Here is a 17,303-nt window from a genome sequence, read left to right as displayed (position 1 = left end):
TTTACCAGCCTATATTTTTTTGAGTTGCAGGTAACGGTGCAGTTTTACCTTGAACTGTTTACCAGCCTTTGTTTTTTTTTTGTGTGTTGCAGGCATCAAAATACAATCCGTATCCAATTCCAAGCCAGATATTTTTGTGTCTTTTTAGTGGGTTACTTAAGTTACTTAAGTGTTGGTGTTCTTTGTATTCAGATGTGAATTGTTTTAAGGGTTTAGATATTGCGTTTCCCTGTTTGGGGAACAAACTTATTCAGTTTCTTGTATTGTTGTCCTTTGGCAGGATCAAAATTAATTCATTTTTGCTGCAGACAGGTTCTATTTTTGCGTGACAAATCTAACATCACATTTGCAAAACAACAAATATAGAAAACAATATGTGCCATTTTGATATTATCGGCTACAGAACATTTTGAGGTTCAGACGTTTGCCCTGAGAAATCACTTTCAACCACTGTGTTTTAAGTGAGGATCCCCGCCGTAGAACATGTTGATTGTGAGACAGACACATTAACCATTAGTCCACTGTGAAACTCACAAAAAAACCCGAATTAACTATATTATTTTCAAAATTAATATACGTATCTCCATGCTTGGCGGCTCGGTGGCGCACTGGGTAGCACGTCCGCCTCACAGTTAGGAGGGTGCGGGTTCGATTCCACCTCCGGCCCTCCCTGTGTGGAGTTTGCATGTTCTCCCCGGGCCCGCGTGGGTTTTCTCCGGGCACTCCGGTTTCCTCCCACATCCCAAAAACATGCTTGGTAGGCTGATTGAAGACTCCAAATTGTCCCTAGGTGTGAGTGCGAGTGCAAATGGTTGTTTGTCTCTGTGTGCCCTGCGATCGGCTGGCAACCGGTTCAGGGTGTCCCCCGCCTACTGCCCGTTGACGGCTGGGATAGGCTCCAGCACTCCCGCGACCCCCGTGGGGACTAAGCGGTTCAGAAAATGGATGGATGGATGGATCTCCATGCTTCAAGTAATGCATGCAAAAACCTTTCATAGATGAGTGAGCCTTCAAATTAATATAAAAATGTTGATTTACTTACGTATAAGGCTTATACCCATGACTATAAGATTGATGGTGTTTGAGTTCATGAGGACTATTTGAGTGTACAGTAATATCGTAACGAGCAGTGCGGAAATAAAATGTACAATATGCGGCTGTTGCAAGCCCACATATAACGGTGTTTTGTTTGTTTTTTTACCGATTGTAAGGTTGTGTGGAGTTTGTTTTCTACACATGTATTTGACCAGATGACCGGTAAATCACCACTTAAAAAGCTTCAAAGCAGAGCCAAAAGTGCAACAAGGCAAGGAGGCGATAAGAAGGCGCAAAGCAGTGCGTGCTACCTCTTTGATGGCCTGCCACTTGAAGGCATTGTCCTGGCTGATGATGCTGTCGGCGACACTGATGAAGTGCTGACTTAGTTCCTGAACGCTCGCCTTGGTGTGGTTGGTGGAATCGGAAAGCTGTGGGGGGACATCAGCAGCCAGAGACAGCAACTGGATGAGGGAAACCATGTCTGTTGGCTGAAGTCCCTCCTGCCTTGTGTTCTGCAGAGCCTGGACGGACACATCCAGGAGGGCGGAAGCTTCGGCCAAGCTGTTCAGCCCTGATGACTGTTGTCCCAGTACTGCCTGAGAGACGAGAGAGCCCTGTTGGTTTTTTTCAGATCACGTTCAATAACAACACTTCAAAGTAAGGTCTGGGAAATCTCATACTACATAATACATAATAACATACTGTACTTGTATTATACACTGCTAACAAGCCGAGACGAACAGGGAATGGCAGAGCAAAGGAGACAAGCCGGTTGGTGTGACTGTGGCGTCGGTTCGGAAGTCGAAAATTGGTTTGTATGTAGAAGCAAAAGAATCGCGAGACTCCAGTTCGTATCTCGAAAGGTTCGTAAGTATCAGTGTTTGTAAGTAGAGGTACCACTGTATTAGATTATATGAAATGTTTCCCCCCCCCTAGAAGTTTCAAGTTCTATTGACACATGATGTTAATATATACAAGAAAATATTAGTTTGTGATAATTCATTTGTGTGTATCCTTTATAGACATACTAGAAAAAACAAAAGTACAAGTAATAGTATAGTATAGGCTATTACTGTACATATAACAAGAACTAGAATAAATAAAATATTGCTACAGGCAAGAAACTATAGGAATGTACATTAATCTGACAAAATAAAAGTTGTTTGTCCTCAGTGTTTATTCAACCCAGGCACAACAAGAAATCCATGTTTCACACTACTTTAAATCTTGATAGGCTTTCAACTCAGCACAATGACTGACATAAAAAGCCCATTTCCAATGTCCAACTATGTATTGGACATTGAAAATGTAGCTGTTCCCAAAATGGAGAACCTCACCCCACACTTACTAGTGAACAACTAAGCATTTCAGGACTGCACTCTTTATACCAAATGATCATGATCATCATGGAATGATTTTTTTTTTTTTAGCTTTCCTTCACTTTCCTTTTCATTTGTTGCTTCTGTCCTACCTTTCTTCGAATGTATTGCAGGCATCAAATTCAAAATAAGAGAATGCTTGATACAAAGTGTTTTTATCTCTTTGAACATTAAATATCATGTCTTTGATTTGCAAATCAACTTCATTGGAATCGGGGTTTGTAATTGAGTGTGGAACTCTGAGGAACAGTAAATTCATATAAAGTCATGGAAGGAAAATGAGAAGGATAAAAATGTCTGGGTTTTCTACCTGGGTGTTGTTGGAAAGCTTCATCAGATGATTCATAAAGGTAGTGGGTTGAGAGATTTGGGCCTCACTCATCTGTTTCATCTTCAGGTAGCGTTCTGGGTCAAAACAACAATAACATAAACAACAATAACATAAACAACAAAATGGTGTTGATGCATTGATATGATGTGTAAAAGATGCATTTCTGGCTACATCAAGTGGAAGTGTAGGGACAGGTAAACATGACAAGATGCTTGACGAGATGTTTAACCTTATCAAAATCATTTACCATGCCAATCATGGTGCAGATGAGAAACCTGTCAAACCTGTGTTGCATGCACCTGAAAGAACTATAATTGGGGTGTAACAGAACTTAGAGGCGGTTTGAAGAGGGACGGGAGGCAGTTCTGTACCCCGATATCTCACACATGCCGCCTACTACTATAAAGCTAAACCATGTACTAATTAGACATTTTATGCCCTTTATTGCATACCTGTTTGGTTACAATGCATTATTATGTTGGATGGATGCATATGAGCAAGTTCAATGTGTTTGTGAATAACATGCTCTTTTTTTGCATGTCAAGATCTGAATTGGTGAATTAGTTGTCCCATATACGTATGTATCATTATTTCTTTAGACATATAGATACCTGAACTGGACCGGTGTAATGCTTACATCTTAATTCCAGTCCCTTCAACTGTAAAACTGTTATGTCACAATTTTAAAAATCTACACAAGCACATGCAAACTCCACACACGAAGGCCAGAGCCAGAATTGAACCCGGCATCTCTGCATTGTGAAGCAGAAGTGTTATTATTATACATAGTGGCACCACCGCGCCACTTTGTATAATCATTTATGAATTTACATTAAAGTTTAGATGTGACTTATTTAGAAGTGAAAAAGGAACCGTTCAATATTAAAATCTCTCAAGCATCACTGGACTTAGCTGGTAGAGCAAGGTTCAATTGCAGACCAAAGCAAGGAATATTTCGACCTGGATGTTGATACATTGGTAGTTTACAGTCTACTATTTGCATTTACCTCAGAAATTGCAAAAGCATCTCAAAATTATACATACCTCTGCTACTCACACAGATAAATGGCAGCGGGTCAGAGCAGTCCGACAGACTCATTCGTGGGTGTTGATCTGGCTGGATCTGCAGCGTTCTGCAGCCTTGCAGTGACATCTGCTGGTGTTTTGCTGTTCACACGTCACACAAGTGCCAATTAGCACAATCAGACAGAAAAGACAGGTTTCCAACTAAATGCGTTCATAATTGAGAGGAAAATAAACATTGTCACTGTTCAATAGAAACAAGTTAATCTCAATGCAGAAGAATAAAACACAAAACAAAAACATGCTATTCATATTGCAATTATGCAGCATCTTGTGTGTGCATTTCTTTGTGCAGGATCAATAGTATATCAGAAAGGATGAAGTTGTGATGCTTGTGTGTGTTGTCTGTTTATTACTGATGTGTTTCCAGTCTGAGGTGCACATATATTTACCCATTGACTCATTGACATCTTTTCAATCTTGCGTTCGCACTCTCAGAATATGACAAGAAAATAGTGAAAAGCTATTTTATTGAACGGGTGTTATCAATAAAATTGGATCCTACGTTTTACACATAGCTTACTTTATCGCATAATTTAATTTAAAAAAACGAATTTACATCGTATTTTGCATGGAATCCATTGATTTTCTGGTTCAATTTACTAAAGTTAAGCCGGTGGAACTACACACAGTCGTAATTCATGGGAGATAGTGTGTGGACACAGAAGGAAACCGATTTATACAGTAATCCCTCTTTTATCGCGGATAATTGGTTAAAAAAAACACAATAAGTGAAATCCGCGAAGTACGGTAACCAACAAGAAGTACTGGGCAGGCTAACGGAGTTAGCGGAAAGATGCTAATTCGCGATCGTGCTAACACGTGAAAACGGACTTCTAAAGGAATGTAAACGAACATCTGTAGCAATACTACATTGTCCTAAAGGTTAGACAAGTTTCCTCAATTTAGAAGTTTTATTTTGACTTCTAAATGTTTTTTTAATTAGGAAAAAGAATCCACGATGTAGTGAAGCCGCGATAAACGAAACGCGAAGTAGCAAGGGATCACTGTATACCCAAAAGTACCTTTTTTCATATTATATAGCACACTACTTAGTTAAACGGTTGAATTGGCATTCTGCCAGTTTATTGGTATCTCTTAATTTCATTGGTGCCTTCCCATGTCACGAAAAGGAAGTGAGATTTGCTACTGCGATGTGCAGTGTTCATCATCACAAGTACAGCACACACTAAAGAAGTAGCTCACACCTGCACACTAACACACTAACAATCAAACATACCGTATACAATTAGAATGAATGATTTCACATACATGTGCCTTATAACCTAGTGTGGTGGAAATCTATTAAAATAGACCCATTCGTTGATAGTCATTTCAATTAATTTCCAAACACTTCATTTGACCTTGAGAGGCAATTTAAAAGGCATGAATAAAGTGCTATGTGCATTCAGTTAGTCAGTCGCAGTTGGCATGGGGAGGGGTCAAAGTGGCCCTCCTCTGCTGTGCTTTACAATATGGACGTTGCAGTCTACGCTCTGATGGGAGTCACATTGAATGTAGTGTGTGTGGGGGGGGGGGGGGCTCATACAGGATTCTATGAGCAGAGCACAAGGTTTGTTGCAAAAGCAGACAGTGCTCTAACAGGGTGTCCAATTACTTTTGAGCAGACTTTGGTGACACAAAGTAGCTGAATTATATTGCCTAATGCCTGTAAAATACAGGATACTGTGACAGACCAGGTCTCTCACCCAGCAGGAATGCAGTTGGGGGCGTGTTTATACGTGTATGGTCTTTATTACGTAATAATGTCTTTTTTTTTCTTTGTTCACTGGTGTTTTGACTCACTCATTGGTAGTCAGTCAGGCCTTAAAAATTTGCCTTTTACTTATGCCACAATACATGACTTCTTTGTGTTTTCCTCCTTTCTTTGGGGAAGTAGAATAGTCGTGAGTGCGGTGTTTTAAATTACATCAAACATAATTTAAGAGTGACAAAAAGAATCGGCTCGGTACTGCAATGGCCGATTCTCGAGGCTGCATCATTGGTATCGGTATCGGATATAAAAAAAGTGGTATCGACCCATCGCTAATATTTACCACGCTTTACATAATGAAACCTGAGGCAGAACTTTAAGTTTGATCAACAATATGTCTTGCTTTTAGAGCTAAACAATTAACTACATTTAAATTGATTTTGCAATTTAGTAAAAAAAAAAAAATCAAATCGGAAAGGCTGCAATTAAAAAAGAAGAAAACAACTGCTTAATTTCGGTCAGTCAAGAGGGTTCCATTTTTTTAATGTATATTTTATTTATTGATGTAGTGTCTTGATTACCGTAAATTTCGGACAAAATTTTAGTGCGGCTTATATAAGATTTTTTCCGTGATTTTTGTGATGATCACTTTTATACACTTGTAAAAAGGCTGTGGACCGCTGTCGTGCGGAACCGCTTTGCTGGGCAGAGGGATATGTGACACGGTCACTGGGGAGAAAAGTGGTGTGTTGATCGCATGTCCATCCGCCAGGCAAATAGTGTTGTATAATTCACACAAAGAAGAGACAGAACAAAATCAAGACGGACATTACTGAAAGGTATACACAAACCGTCATTATGGGGGACAAAAGGAATGCATATTATACCGCTTTTAAGTTAAAGGCAGTCGATTTGGCCCATTGTTGATGACATCGTGTTACGTCACCCTTTTCTTTATTTCCTAGTCACGTCTACTCTGGAGCTCTACATGTAGCTCGCTAGTTTAATGTAACTTAGCGCTTCATGCATGAATAAAATTAGCATGAACAGACCCTCATCATGGAAAATGCTAGAAAAAATGCATAAAAGCGACGACGAAAGAGAGACTTTGAAAGTGTGTGGCGAAGGATATCTAACGCTATTCCAATCGGACACTGAGGAGGAAGACTTCGATGGTTTCAGTGCACAGGAGGAAGATGAAGACGGAAAGAAATGTTAAGGTATGTTATTAAAACTTTAAAAAGGCTTTCTGTGTACCGTCTTTCTTTGTAAATAACTCGCGTGCACACTTCCGTGTTGCTGCGGGACTACTGCTGCGTCACAGGCAGCGTTTAGAAAGACATGTTACAGTGTGTTATTAAAACTTTAAAAAGGGTTTCTGTGGACTGTCTTTATTTGTAAACAACTCGTGCGCACGTGCGGCTTTTAGTCCGGTGCGGCTTATATGAGAAAAAAACTAAAATATCCCCGAATTTTAGCTAGTGCGGTTTATAGTCCGGCGCGATTTATAGTCCGAAAACTACGGTAGTTAAGTGTTTATGCTTAAGAAGCGCACTCTGTATTTGTATATCATTGCCCAATGACTGCTGGGATAGGCTCCAGCATGCCCACGACCCCTGTGGAGACAAGTGGTATAGATCATGGATGGATGGATGGACGGACGGACGGACGGACGGATGGATGGATGGATGGATGGATGGATGGATGTTTCATAAAACATGAAACAAAGTGAGAAGAAAACAGATTTCACAGATTATGGTTTACTGACATTTTTAAGATAAACTTTTTTGGTAGAATTCTGTGAAGTTGTATTGAATGCTTTAGATTGCACGTCAGAGTTTAGCACGTTAACTAACAACTGAACTAGATAAACTATCTTTCACATTAATTTGTGCAGTTTTCTTTATTTTAGCATAAATTTGACCTGTGAAAGCAAAACATTTATCCATCTATCCATTTTCTGTACCGCTTTGTCCCCACGAGGGCCGCGGGTCATCCATTATTGTTTTAGTTGTAATGCACTAATGCATGCATAGACTGAACGTAAGCATGTGTACGTGTTCAAGTGTCAACAATTTTCACAGTCTATGTGGAAACACTAACAAACGCGATGACTTTTTTTCAGATAGTCGTGTTTTCAGCCACTAAAATTACATTTCTTTTATGTTGAAATAAGTTGCTGTGATCTATTCATACAACCATAAAGACATTTGACCAACTGCAGTAAAAGTGTTAATCAGTCCGATCGGACACCAATTAACTCTGGTCAAGGTGACTGCCACCTTGCAATCTCAATGCAGACAAAGAAAGAGACAACGATTTACTTTTGCAAGGTAGCAGGACTGAGCCCACATAGATGTGAACGCTCCGAATATCCAGAACAACACGACACTATGAAAAAACAGGTCAGTTCATGAAAAAACATGAAAATCCAAACTGTACTAAATGTGGTCATACCTGGACAAAACAAAAGCACTTGGATCTCCTTGACGGCTGAATGATTGATCAGATGGTCAAGGTTCCAGCTGAAAAGCATGTCTTGATTCATGGCTGAACATCCATTCAAAGCACGGACGTGGCGGCTTTCCAGAGAAATATTCCAAACATTTAGGTCAGTGATATTTCCAAAAAAGGGCTCAGTGAAATTCCCTCCAAATGAGTCCTGGTCCTGACCCAGAATTAGTATCCCATCAGCATAGATATCTCTAGATGTGTCTGAACCTGCTCCCGTGTCCTTCCTTTCACCATCCACATAGATAGCCCAGAGACTGCTGCTCCAAGTGACACAGATGTGATGCCATCCACCATCATTTGAGAAATATGCTTTATATGGAAGGTGTTTCCCATGGACAATGAGTGCCAAGAGGACCCGTCCCTGCTTGTCACTCTGACCCCTTAGTAGGAATTCATTGGTGAAGACACGAGCAGCATAGGAGAAGATGGTGGACACTTCATTCCACTCTGGGTCCCACTGAATACGAACACACACACTGACTGATGACAGAGCAGGAAAGGGCCTATTGACGCGAGCAAAGCCTTCTCTGGTTGTTTTTGGGAAGTTTAAAGCTGAGAACTGCAAATCTAAACAAAAAGTACAGGAATTCAATTTTACAAGGTTTTTCAATTTGTTGCAGGTATACTGATTGTACAGTGCCATGGCGTTTACTCACACTGCTTGGAGAGGGGCAAGGGCTGGGATGGCAATTTGGAGGGATTGTTGATCCAGACATGTGACTGGTACCTGGCCTGTCGCAGTAATTCCAACACCTCTTCCCGAACCTCCAGATGGTCCAAGGTGGCAAGAGAGCTGAACTGACTTCTGCAGGAGCTCTCAGCCCTGGAAAAGTCTAGTGAGTCATTGACCAGCACTAACGCCCAGTGTGAGGATAAGTGAACCAATCTGGACTGTCCTGGGGAGTCAAATTTGTGTCTTATACATACACACTTATCAAGTTGATTACATGAGGTTGGATTGAAGGACTAATAAACAGTGACTTACCATGTGAATCGCCCACTCTGTCAGTCCCAACATGTGTTGGCTCACTCTCACACACAACCTACAGGAAAAAGTCAAATTGGTGTTAACACTTGTAATTTATAGTTTGCGATCATGTATCACGGTCAAAATTCTGAAGTTTTTCACAAGTTCAAAATATTTATTTATGATTACATTGCCATGCAAAGCTATATGAGAAGCACGAGAAGCTTATTACCACAAAAGAAAACAGTATTAGTCCAGCATGCAAGGCTCCAGTCATCTCTATATCAGTCTAATGTCCAGTTAAAACAAAATCCTTGTCCAACTTGGTCTTGGTTCCCAAATCTCGATGGAAAAAAAACACTGGATTAATGCACTGTTTAAAAAACTGGATTGGAACAGCTATTCAAAATGCTTTGTCTCATGACAGGACCGAGGCAAACCAAACAACAGGTTGTTCAAAAATCTGGTCTTCGTAAAGATAAGATCAAACCCGTGTTTTTCAGTAAATACAGTTGAAAGTCATTCCCTAAGTAATCTGGAAACAAAATCCACACGTGTAGGACAGCTGAAGGTAAATCCATCCAGACTCATCATCAAGAACCTCTGCCTCTACGTCCAACATATCCAGCAGAGGTCTCAAAACTGGCAGACAGTCAGCTATCCCACCGGCTGTGTGACGGGGGGTGGGTGGGGTGGGGGGGTCATCTATTCTACCTCTCTTCTCTCTTTCCTCCTCCCTCTCTCCAGACACCATACCCCTCCTTCTCTAGCACCCTGAAGCCATCTCGCTTTGTCATGCAAATGCAGTCATTTTCTTCCCCTTTTTTTCAAAGAACCCTACTTACGCAAGCAGTGTCAAGCATTTGGCAAAGAGAGTTCATCAAGAGCAGCAGGGGAGCGGACATTTTTACCACATAGCTCTTATTTATTACTTCTATAAGACTTTAAGTTAATCAAAAAATCTACTGCTATCCTCCACGGTAGATAGAAGATTAGTACTTAACAGCAACATTTGAGGGATGTTCTGGTTGCATTTTTGCAATGATGAGGTGGGGTCATCAACTTTTTTTTTTTTACGATGAAAGCTACTTTTTGGGTTCTGATTAATGCAAAGGGCTACTGATTTGAGACACTTAAGTAACAAATTTGCTCAAATTACATTTGATATTATTATATTTATACATTATATACAGGTATGTGAAGACACTGATCATGTTAATGATTTCTTAGTTAGGAAACAATACAGCAAAATGCATCATTATACAATTATATATACGACAGTGACTGTTGTGACACTGCCAAAGTAAAAAAAAAAAAAGTATCATTATGGCCTGAACTTAGGCACAAACCAATTGAAATAAACCATTAGTATTCCATCGAGTATCCACTTGAAGTTCAATAAACTAGAAAGGGCCTCAGCCTTGAAAGCCCCTTTTCTGGTTCATTCAAGGCTGGCATATCCCTTTCCTTCACGCTCCTCACACTTTGAACTAAACACTTTCTCCTTCAATGCTAAGAATTTCACAAAATAAAGAATCAAGCTTTCCTCTCTTACTTATTTCTGAGTGATTCAAAGTAAGTTAGAGCAGATTTAGAGACACTTGTGCCAATATCAATATTGCTATCACTATAGAATTATTTTTAGAATAGAGTATTTTACCGATTATTCTTTTGATTGAAATGTTTTTCTGCTTAGGTTTATGAACAATTATTTTTGTTTATTTGGTTTTATTTAGTGATTAAAACAACTAAAAACAGTTAAGCACAAGAAGGTTTGATGGTCGTCAAGTCCTCCTCTAATTCACACGCATAGGATGCGAGAGCAACTCAGATTTCCAACTCAATCAACTTTTATTGCCTTCCAACTTCTGGTTTCTCAGTGGTTGGCTTCAGTTGTTGATTGGTTGGTCTTTCAATAGGTTGTCAAACTAAAACACAAAGAAAATTCTGCTAACATCTTAATTCAGAAATGCGATTGTATGACTTAATTGAACTTAAATTTTAGCAGAGTATAAATGCTCTAACATAATTTGCCAGATACTACCATCATCACATAATCGGACACAGGAGTCGAACATAAATGTATTACAGCATGTTTCATGGACCATTGCCGTCTTTGGACTGAATCGTAGAGTGTACTTGTTTCACAGAGTGCTTCTCTTCCTTTTCCTCCCGCTTCTCTATTAAGCTGTTTAAAATGATCATCCCTCCAGCTCCGTGGCAGAAGTGCAGTTGATTTGTTGCTGCTGGTGCACTTTGGGAGTTGTAGTTGTTCTCAGCATTTTGGTGGAAGTCCATCTCCCTGCTTTACCTCAACAGTCATTGTTTTCCAAAGTAAAAGCAGATGTTTCCAAATGTTTTGTTTTGATTACCGTATTTACCGGACTATAAGGCGCACCGGACTATAAGGCGCACCTTCAATAAATGGCCCATTTTAAAACTTTGTCCATATATAAGGTGCACTGGACTATAAGGCGCACCATTAATGCATTAATTTTCTGAGACAGTACTGTATAGGGGCCGACCATTCTCACCGACATTCCACGAACCATTACCATTGTGAATAAACTTGTAAATATGTAACTATATCCTTTACTATATCCTTTGCAGATAGGTTGATATTGCATTTGAGAATCTGTTGTCAATTGCACTACCAGAAAAGTTAAAGATTAAAGTAATAACAAATTAACAATTTCATGAAAGTTGAATGAATTTTTTATTAGATGTATTAAGTTTGTTTTATTGTTGTTATTGTTGTATGAATAAGAAGCGTGATATTGGTCTTTGTGACTGCAGTAAACAGGCCAGGTTGCATCATGTCAGATTTTTAATCTAAATCAAATCATTCTCCATTTTATCTTTTTTATTTCAACTTCAGACGCAACAAATTACTTTATAATCACAAAATAATTATCCATAGTCTTTTTGATTCATGATTCATAGTCTTCAGCGGGCCACTTATGATTGATTTTATGACACAATGCTTCGGGCCAGTTTAAATTTAGACACGGGCCGCATTTGGCCCGCGGGCCGGAATTTGGTCCATATATAAGGCGCACTGGACTATAAGGCGCACTGTCGGCTTTTGAAAAAATTTGAGGTTTTTAGGTGCGCCTTATAGTCCAGAAAATACGGTAAATACAAATCAAATCAAAACCCACATATGCGCTCTGGGCAGGCAGGAGAGAGTGGATCTACAAAGCTGTTTAGAGTATTGCTTTTTTTTCATTCATTCATCTTCCAAACTGCCTAATTATGACCAAGAAATAATTAATGAGGAGGAATCCAAGAGGCAACCTATACTGTTCTTCATCCCCATCTCATTTGTGTATGAATGTGTGCATGAATAGATGATTGAGAGGCTTTGTAATGTGTTTTGAGCACTATATGGTTGAGATAAAGTACTATAGAAGTGTACTCCATCTAACATTTATCTGAGAACCAAGGTAAGTTTTCAACCAGGATGATCCTAGGACCCAGAAAATATCTTATATCCTGAACTGATGACATCAATCTTTGCTTTGATCTGCTCTTGATTGAGTCAATTGTCACAACTGTGGTAAAGTTGAAGGGTACACAAACTTTTAGTCAGTTGGAAGTTGCTGACCCGGAAAGATATTAACAATTGGCTATTTGATGGCCGGCTAGTGTATACAAATCCCACTGACTTTTATCTACAAGCAGTTTTGGGCTGTAAAATGTGGTCGGATGGGTTTTGGGTCCTGCATCCATCCATCCATCCATCCATCCATCCATCCATCCATCCATCCATCAATCTTTTATTTGTTTTTTCAGTCCGTTGTTATTAACTATATATCAAACATGTCTCTTTGATGTTTGACTGCACAGATTTTCTTATATTTAACCACATTTTTTGTCCGTTCATGACAATCAACCAACCGACCGACCGACTGACTGGCAGACTGACAGACAAAGTATTACAACTTTGGCATCTGATCATTTACCAGCTTGGTGTGCTCTTCTTGATATTGAGATCACTAATAGTTGCCTTTTTGTGTTGTTTAATTGACATCCATTTCATGGTCATCACTAAAATGTGTAGGAACATAAAGAACATACTATTGCCATTTTCCTTTCATCAAACAAGGTTGTCGTAGCCAGTAAGTTATTGTTAAACCCAAAACACAGCTGGTGAAAACAAGGTGGGTGAGTCAGTCAGCCAGTCTAATGAATCAGCTCATAAAAACAGTAAGGCAGAGCAAGTCATGCATTTCTCTGTGCAACCATGAGCAACATGGAACACAACTTGGTAAAACAATCTTGTCCCATTTTACTATTAATGGCATTTGGAAGATGTCTGAAGACATGTTGCGAATGTCTGGATGAAACAATGACGCTTCAGATTTGTACCATTGTAAACTGATGCCTGTCCGTGACCCACCCAAAATGGCTTCACCACCCAGAATCCCTGCTCCATCATATGTCCGATATGATATTGACACATGTTCTTGTACCATCTTCTTATGAGCTCTGGAGGTTGAGTGTTTTCACCAGTTCAGAGCACTTTCGCCTGTCTTTAGTTTTTACACTTGTTTCAACACACTTAAGTCTGGTAGATCTATTGCCTTCAACAGGCATTAGGAGACTGTTCACCACACTTAGTAAAGTCACATAAATCTAACAACTTTAAACCCATGTGTTTTACCACATGCAAGTGTTTTTAACAAGGGTCCTGTGTGTTTTTTCCTGGCCATTTGAGTAATCTGTCCTGTTTTAGCCTGAAGTCAACAAACTTTGGTCAGAGCTCATTTAATCAACAGATTTAGCTGCATCGAGCCAGAACTGACAAAGGAAAGCAGACTAATTGACCTCCCTCCCTTTGCTTCTCTTTTTCCTCCACTGTAACTCTGCTGCCGCTGCCACCCAGTGTATTTCCATGACAACCCGGCGATTGTAAGGATGGTATGGAAACGTCAAACACTTGGTGGGCTTGCATCGCTGCACACAAAAGAGCAGTGACCTACATGTGGAACAAGAATGGAGGCTTTTCCCAGAATGGCCAAGCAGAGTCCAGAACAGAAATACAATCAGACCCTCCAACTTATTTCAGCCTCTACTGCACCATTGGAAACCCACCAGTACATTTGCTCCCACCCACTACAAACAAGGGGATTTTGGTATGATAGCACTTAATTATGTAGGAATTTTATTTCTACTGCCCATGATTTATCATGGCTATATGGTACACACTAATGTGTAACATGCAGTCAACATCAATTCTTTGAAGCCTCCTATTCCACTCCAACAGCACGTCTAAAAACTGATTTTCTTCCATGCTGAGGGATATACAGTAGGGCTGCAAGTCTGAGGTTAGAAAATGGCGGAATTCTGCCTTGTAAAGTAACATTCTTGGCTGGTCAGCCATCAGAGCCCATGTTTGCCTGTCCTAATCTGGCAGCAGCAGATAGTCTTTATAGCTACCTCTGCACCATCAATCAGCTCAGCTACTCAGGGCCCTGTCGACAGCAACAGGGGTCACGTCGTCGCCACAGAAACCGCATTTAAAAGCAGCCATATAAATGATATAGGCTTTTGGCATGACACAAAGAAAAAGTGACAGAGGGAGATGGGATTGGGCTGATCCTGTGTGAGCTGTCTTTAGAACGAATTAGTCCTCAGTTTGAGTAAGACAATACTGACCTGAGTCAACCCTCCGCTCTGTAGAAAGATACATCTTAGAATCACTGTTATTTCGGCTACCTGAATTTTAGATGCTTTAAACGGTTAATTTCGCTCGTAGGGATTTTAATTTTAGATTGTGATCTAATAAAGTTCGGTACCACTGTAAATCAAAGTTACATTTAGCTGTTTAGTCCAATGTGCCCTTTATATCATCAACACATACAAAAGCAAATGTTAGACACTGTTTCCAATCTGTGTAATGTTGCTAACCTCAAGAAATTTTGTCACGAATTCAATTTGCATTCTTAATATAATCATTTTATTTGTTTTAGTTTTTAATGACCAATTTTAATCCACAAAAGGAACTTTGTGCATGCATTACACCATGCAGTGAAACAGACCACGCACATGCAGGACTGCAGGCAAGAGAGAGGTTCGTGTCCCTGACCTGAATTTGGGGGTTGGTGGTTTGTGGGAATGAGAGGTATGTCAGATCTTAGTGGGAGTTGCTTAAGGGCTCCTTGACAAGCGGGATTCTAACCGTTACTTGTCTGCAGGACTTATATTTGATCCCACACAGTGCTAACAAAAACACCAATACCACCTATGATTACAAGTATGTAGAATGGTTCTTCCACAAGTTACAGGGGCTCCAGATCGTTGAATGAATAAATTGGGAAATTATCACCAAAACAATTCCCTTCAAACTTCAGTCATCAAGCCCCAAAGAAGAATCAACACCAACAGTCAAAAACTGTTGTCATTGGCAAACATTTGGCATATTTTTCATATGCACATCTTAAATACTCACCTCTGCTATTCTTCCCAAAATGCATGTTCCTTGCAAATGTGGCACTAGTTCAAAGGTAAATTAACAATATTTTCAATGGTATTAAAGAAGCACGGTTACAACAACAAAATCGACCAAAATCTTTTTTTGTGTGTAACTTTTGTGCTCTTTATTGAATACAAATACACTCAGGAGCCCTAATTTCATTTGGTTTAGACAGTGACATAATTGAACAGTTGTCATTTGAGGATATGTATTGATATGGTGGTCATCCGCATAGCCATAAAATCCAACATCGTCCTACTGAAGCAATTGACCCAAGGGTAACATCTACAGATTGAACAAAATGGGTCAAAGGACAGACCCTTGAAGGACCCCCACATTTTGTGACTATTGGATCTTATCGGAAACTTCCAGTCGTCAGCAAATACGTAACTCCTATCCATCAAGAATGACCTGAACCATTTTAGAACTGCGCCATTTAATCTTACACACGTTTCCAACGTGTTCAAGTATATTGAACATGGGTGGTGCAATAGAGTCTGCTTTTCTCACTGTATAAACAGCTGAGCCCTTCCTGCATCGGTGTTCAATCTTATATCATTCAGTACAAGGGTCACCAACTCAGGTCCTCTGGGGCACAGTGTTTAGATGTGTCCCTCCTACAGCACACCTGATTGAAATGATAAGGATCGTTATTATTCTTGTAAAGAGCTTGCTGATGAGATCAGCAATCAGGTACTTTGGACAAGAGATATACAGTATCAGAACAGTACATTTTGGATAGGATCCCTTGAGGACCGGAATTGATGACCCATGATTTAGTACGTTAATAGAGTTGTTTCTGTTCTGTGATTAAATTGGAAATCAGAGTCCATTTGAGCTATAATAATAATAATAATAATAATAATAATAATAATAATAATAATAATAATATGCACAATGTAGTATATGCAATAATAATAATAATAATAAAATTAATAATGTAATAATAATAATAATAATAAATGCTGGGTTGATTTAAAAACAATTTGACAATGTTAGCAGAGGTTAGAGTTTCTAAATTTAATACACAGTGGCACACTGATTAGCACATCCGCCTCAGAGTTAGGAGGGTGCAGGTTCAATTCCACCTCCGGCCCTCTCTGAGTGGAGTTTGCATGTTCTCCCCGTACCCGGGTGGATTTTCTCCGGACACTCCTGTTTCCTCCCACATCCCAAAAATATGCTTGGCAGGCTGATTCTGCACTCCAAATTGCCCCTAGGTGTGAGTGCGAGTGCGGATGGTTGCTCGTCTCTGTGTGCCCTGCTGGCAACCAGTTCAGGGTGTCCCCCGCTTACTGCCCGATGACTGCTGGGATAGGCTTCAGCACACCCGTGACCCCCATGGGGACAAGCGGTATAGAAAAATAGATGGATTTAATACCTTAAGAGTCTGCTTTTCTCACTTTGACCACTAGATGGTGTCCAAGTCTTATGTGAGCTCACCACCCTTTGCATGGTACTGTATGCTTGCACGTTTGAAATTTCCAAACATCTGCCTCAGTTGTCTCTGCATGTCAGCATTGATCAGACAGCAAACAGGCTTACCCGTCCCGATTCACCTGAAGTCACCTGCGGTGGAGGAAATTACAGGCACAGACAATGGTGAACAGATGTGCAATTCATGTATATACTTATCTCACTCATTGCTGCTGCCTTCCACAATAACCATCATTACAGAAATAAAGTGGTCTACTTGATTCCTCGTCAACACGAGTCAGAAATCTCTCCTATGTGTATGCGATTTTTTTAAAACAGTTCTAAATGTGTATTATATATCCCGTTATCAATTTATACTTCTC

General features: G+C 39.9%; 1 protein-coding gene across 1 annotated transcript in view; it reads right to left on the bottom strand.

Moving 5' to 3' along the window:
* The window catches only part of adgrd2 (adhesion G protein-coupled receptor D2), a 43,177-nt gene extending 33,491 nt beyond the window's left edge, over positions 1-9,686 (bottom strand). The window contains exons 1-7 of the mRNA XM_037259319.1: positions 9,259-9,686; positions 9,045-9,102; positions 8,716-8,955; positions 8,003-8,626; positions 3,793-3,915; positions 2,728-2,822; positions 1,347-1,634 (exon numbers count right to left, since the gene is read on the bottom strand). Coding sequence (XP_037115214.1) covers positions 1,347-1,634; positions 2,728-2,822; positions 3,793-3,915; positions 8,003-8,626; positions 8,716-8,955; positions 9,045-9,102; positions 9,259-9,303 — 1,473 coding nt within the window. The 5' untranslated portion in view covers positions 9,304-9,686. The remainder of the gene's footprint in view (positions 1-1,346; positions 1,635-2,727; positions 2,823-3,792; positions 3,916-8,002; positions 8,627-8,715; positions 8,956-9,044; positions 9,103-9,258) is intronic.
* Between the last annotated feature and the right edge of the window lie 7,617 nt (positions 9,687-17,303).

Source organism: Syngnathus acus, chromosome 9, assembly GCF_901709675.1.
Source record: "Syngnathus acus chromosome 9, fSynAcu1.2, whole genome shotgun sequence".
Classification (NCBI taxonomy): domain Eukaryota; kingdom Metazoa; phylum Chordata; class Actinopteri; order Syngnathiformes; family Syngnathidae; genus Syngnathus; species Syngnathus acus.
Note: the sequence above shows the minus strand (reverse complement) of the source record. Positions and strands in the feature narration are given on the sequence as shown.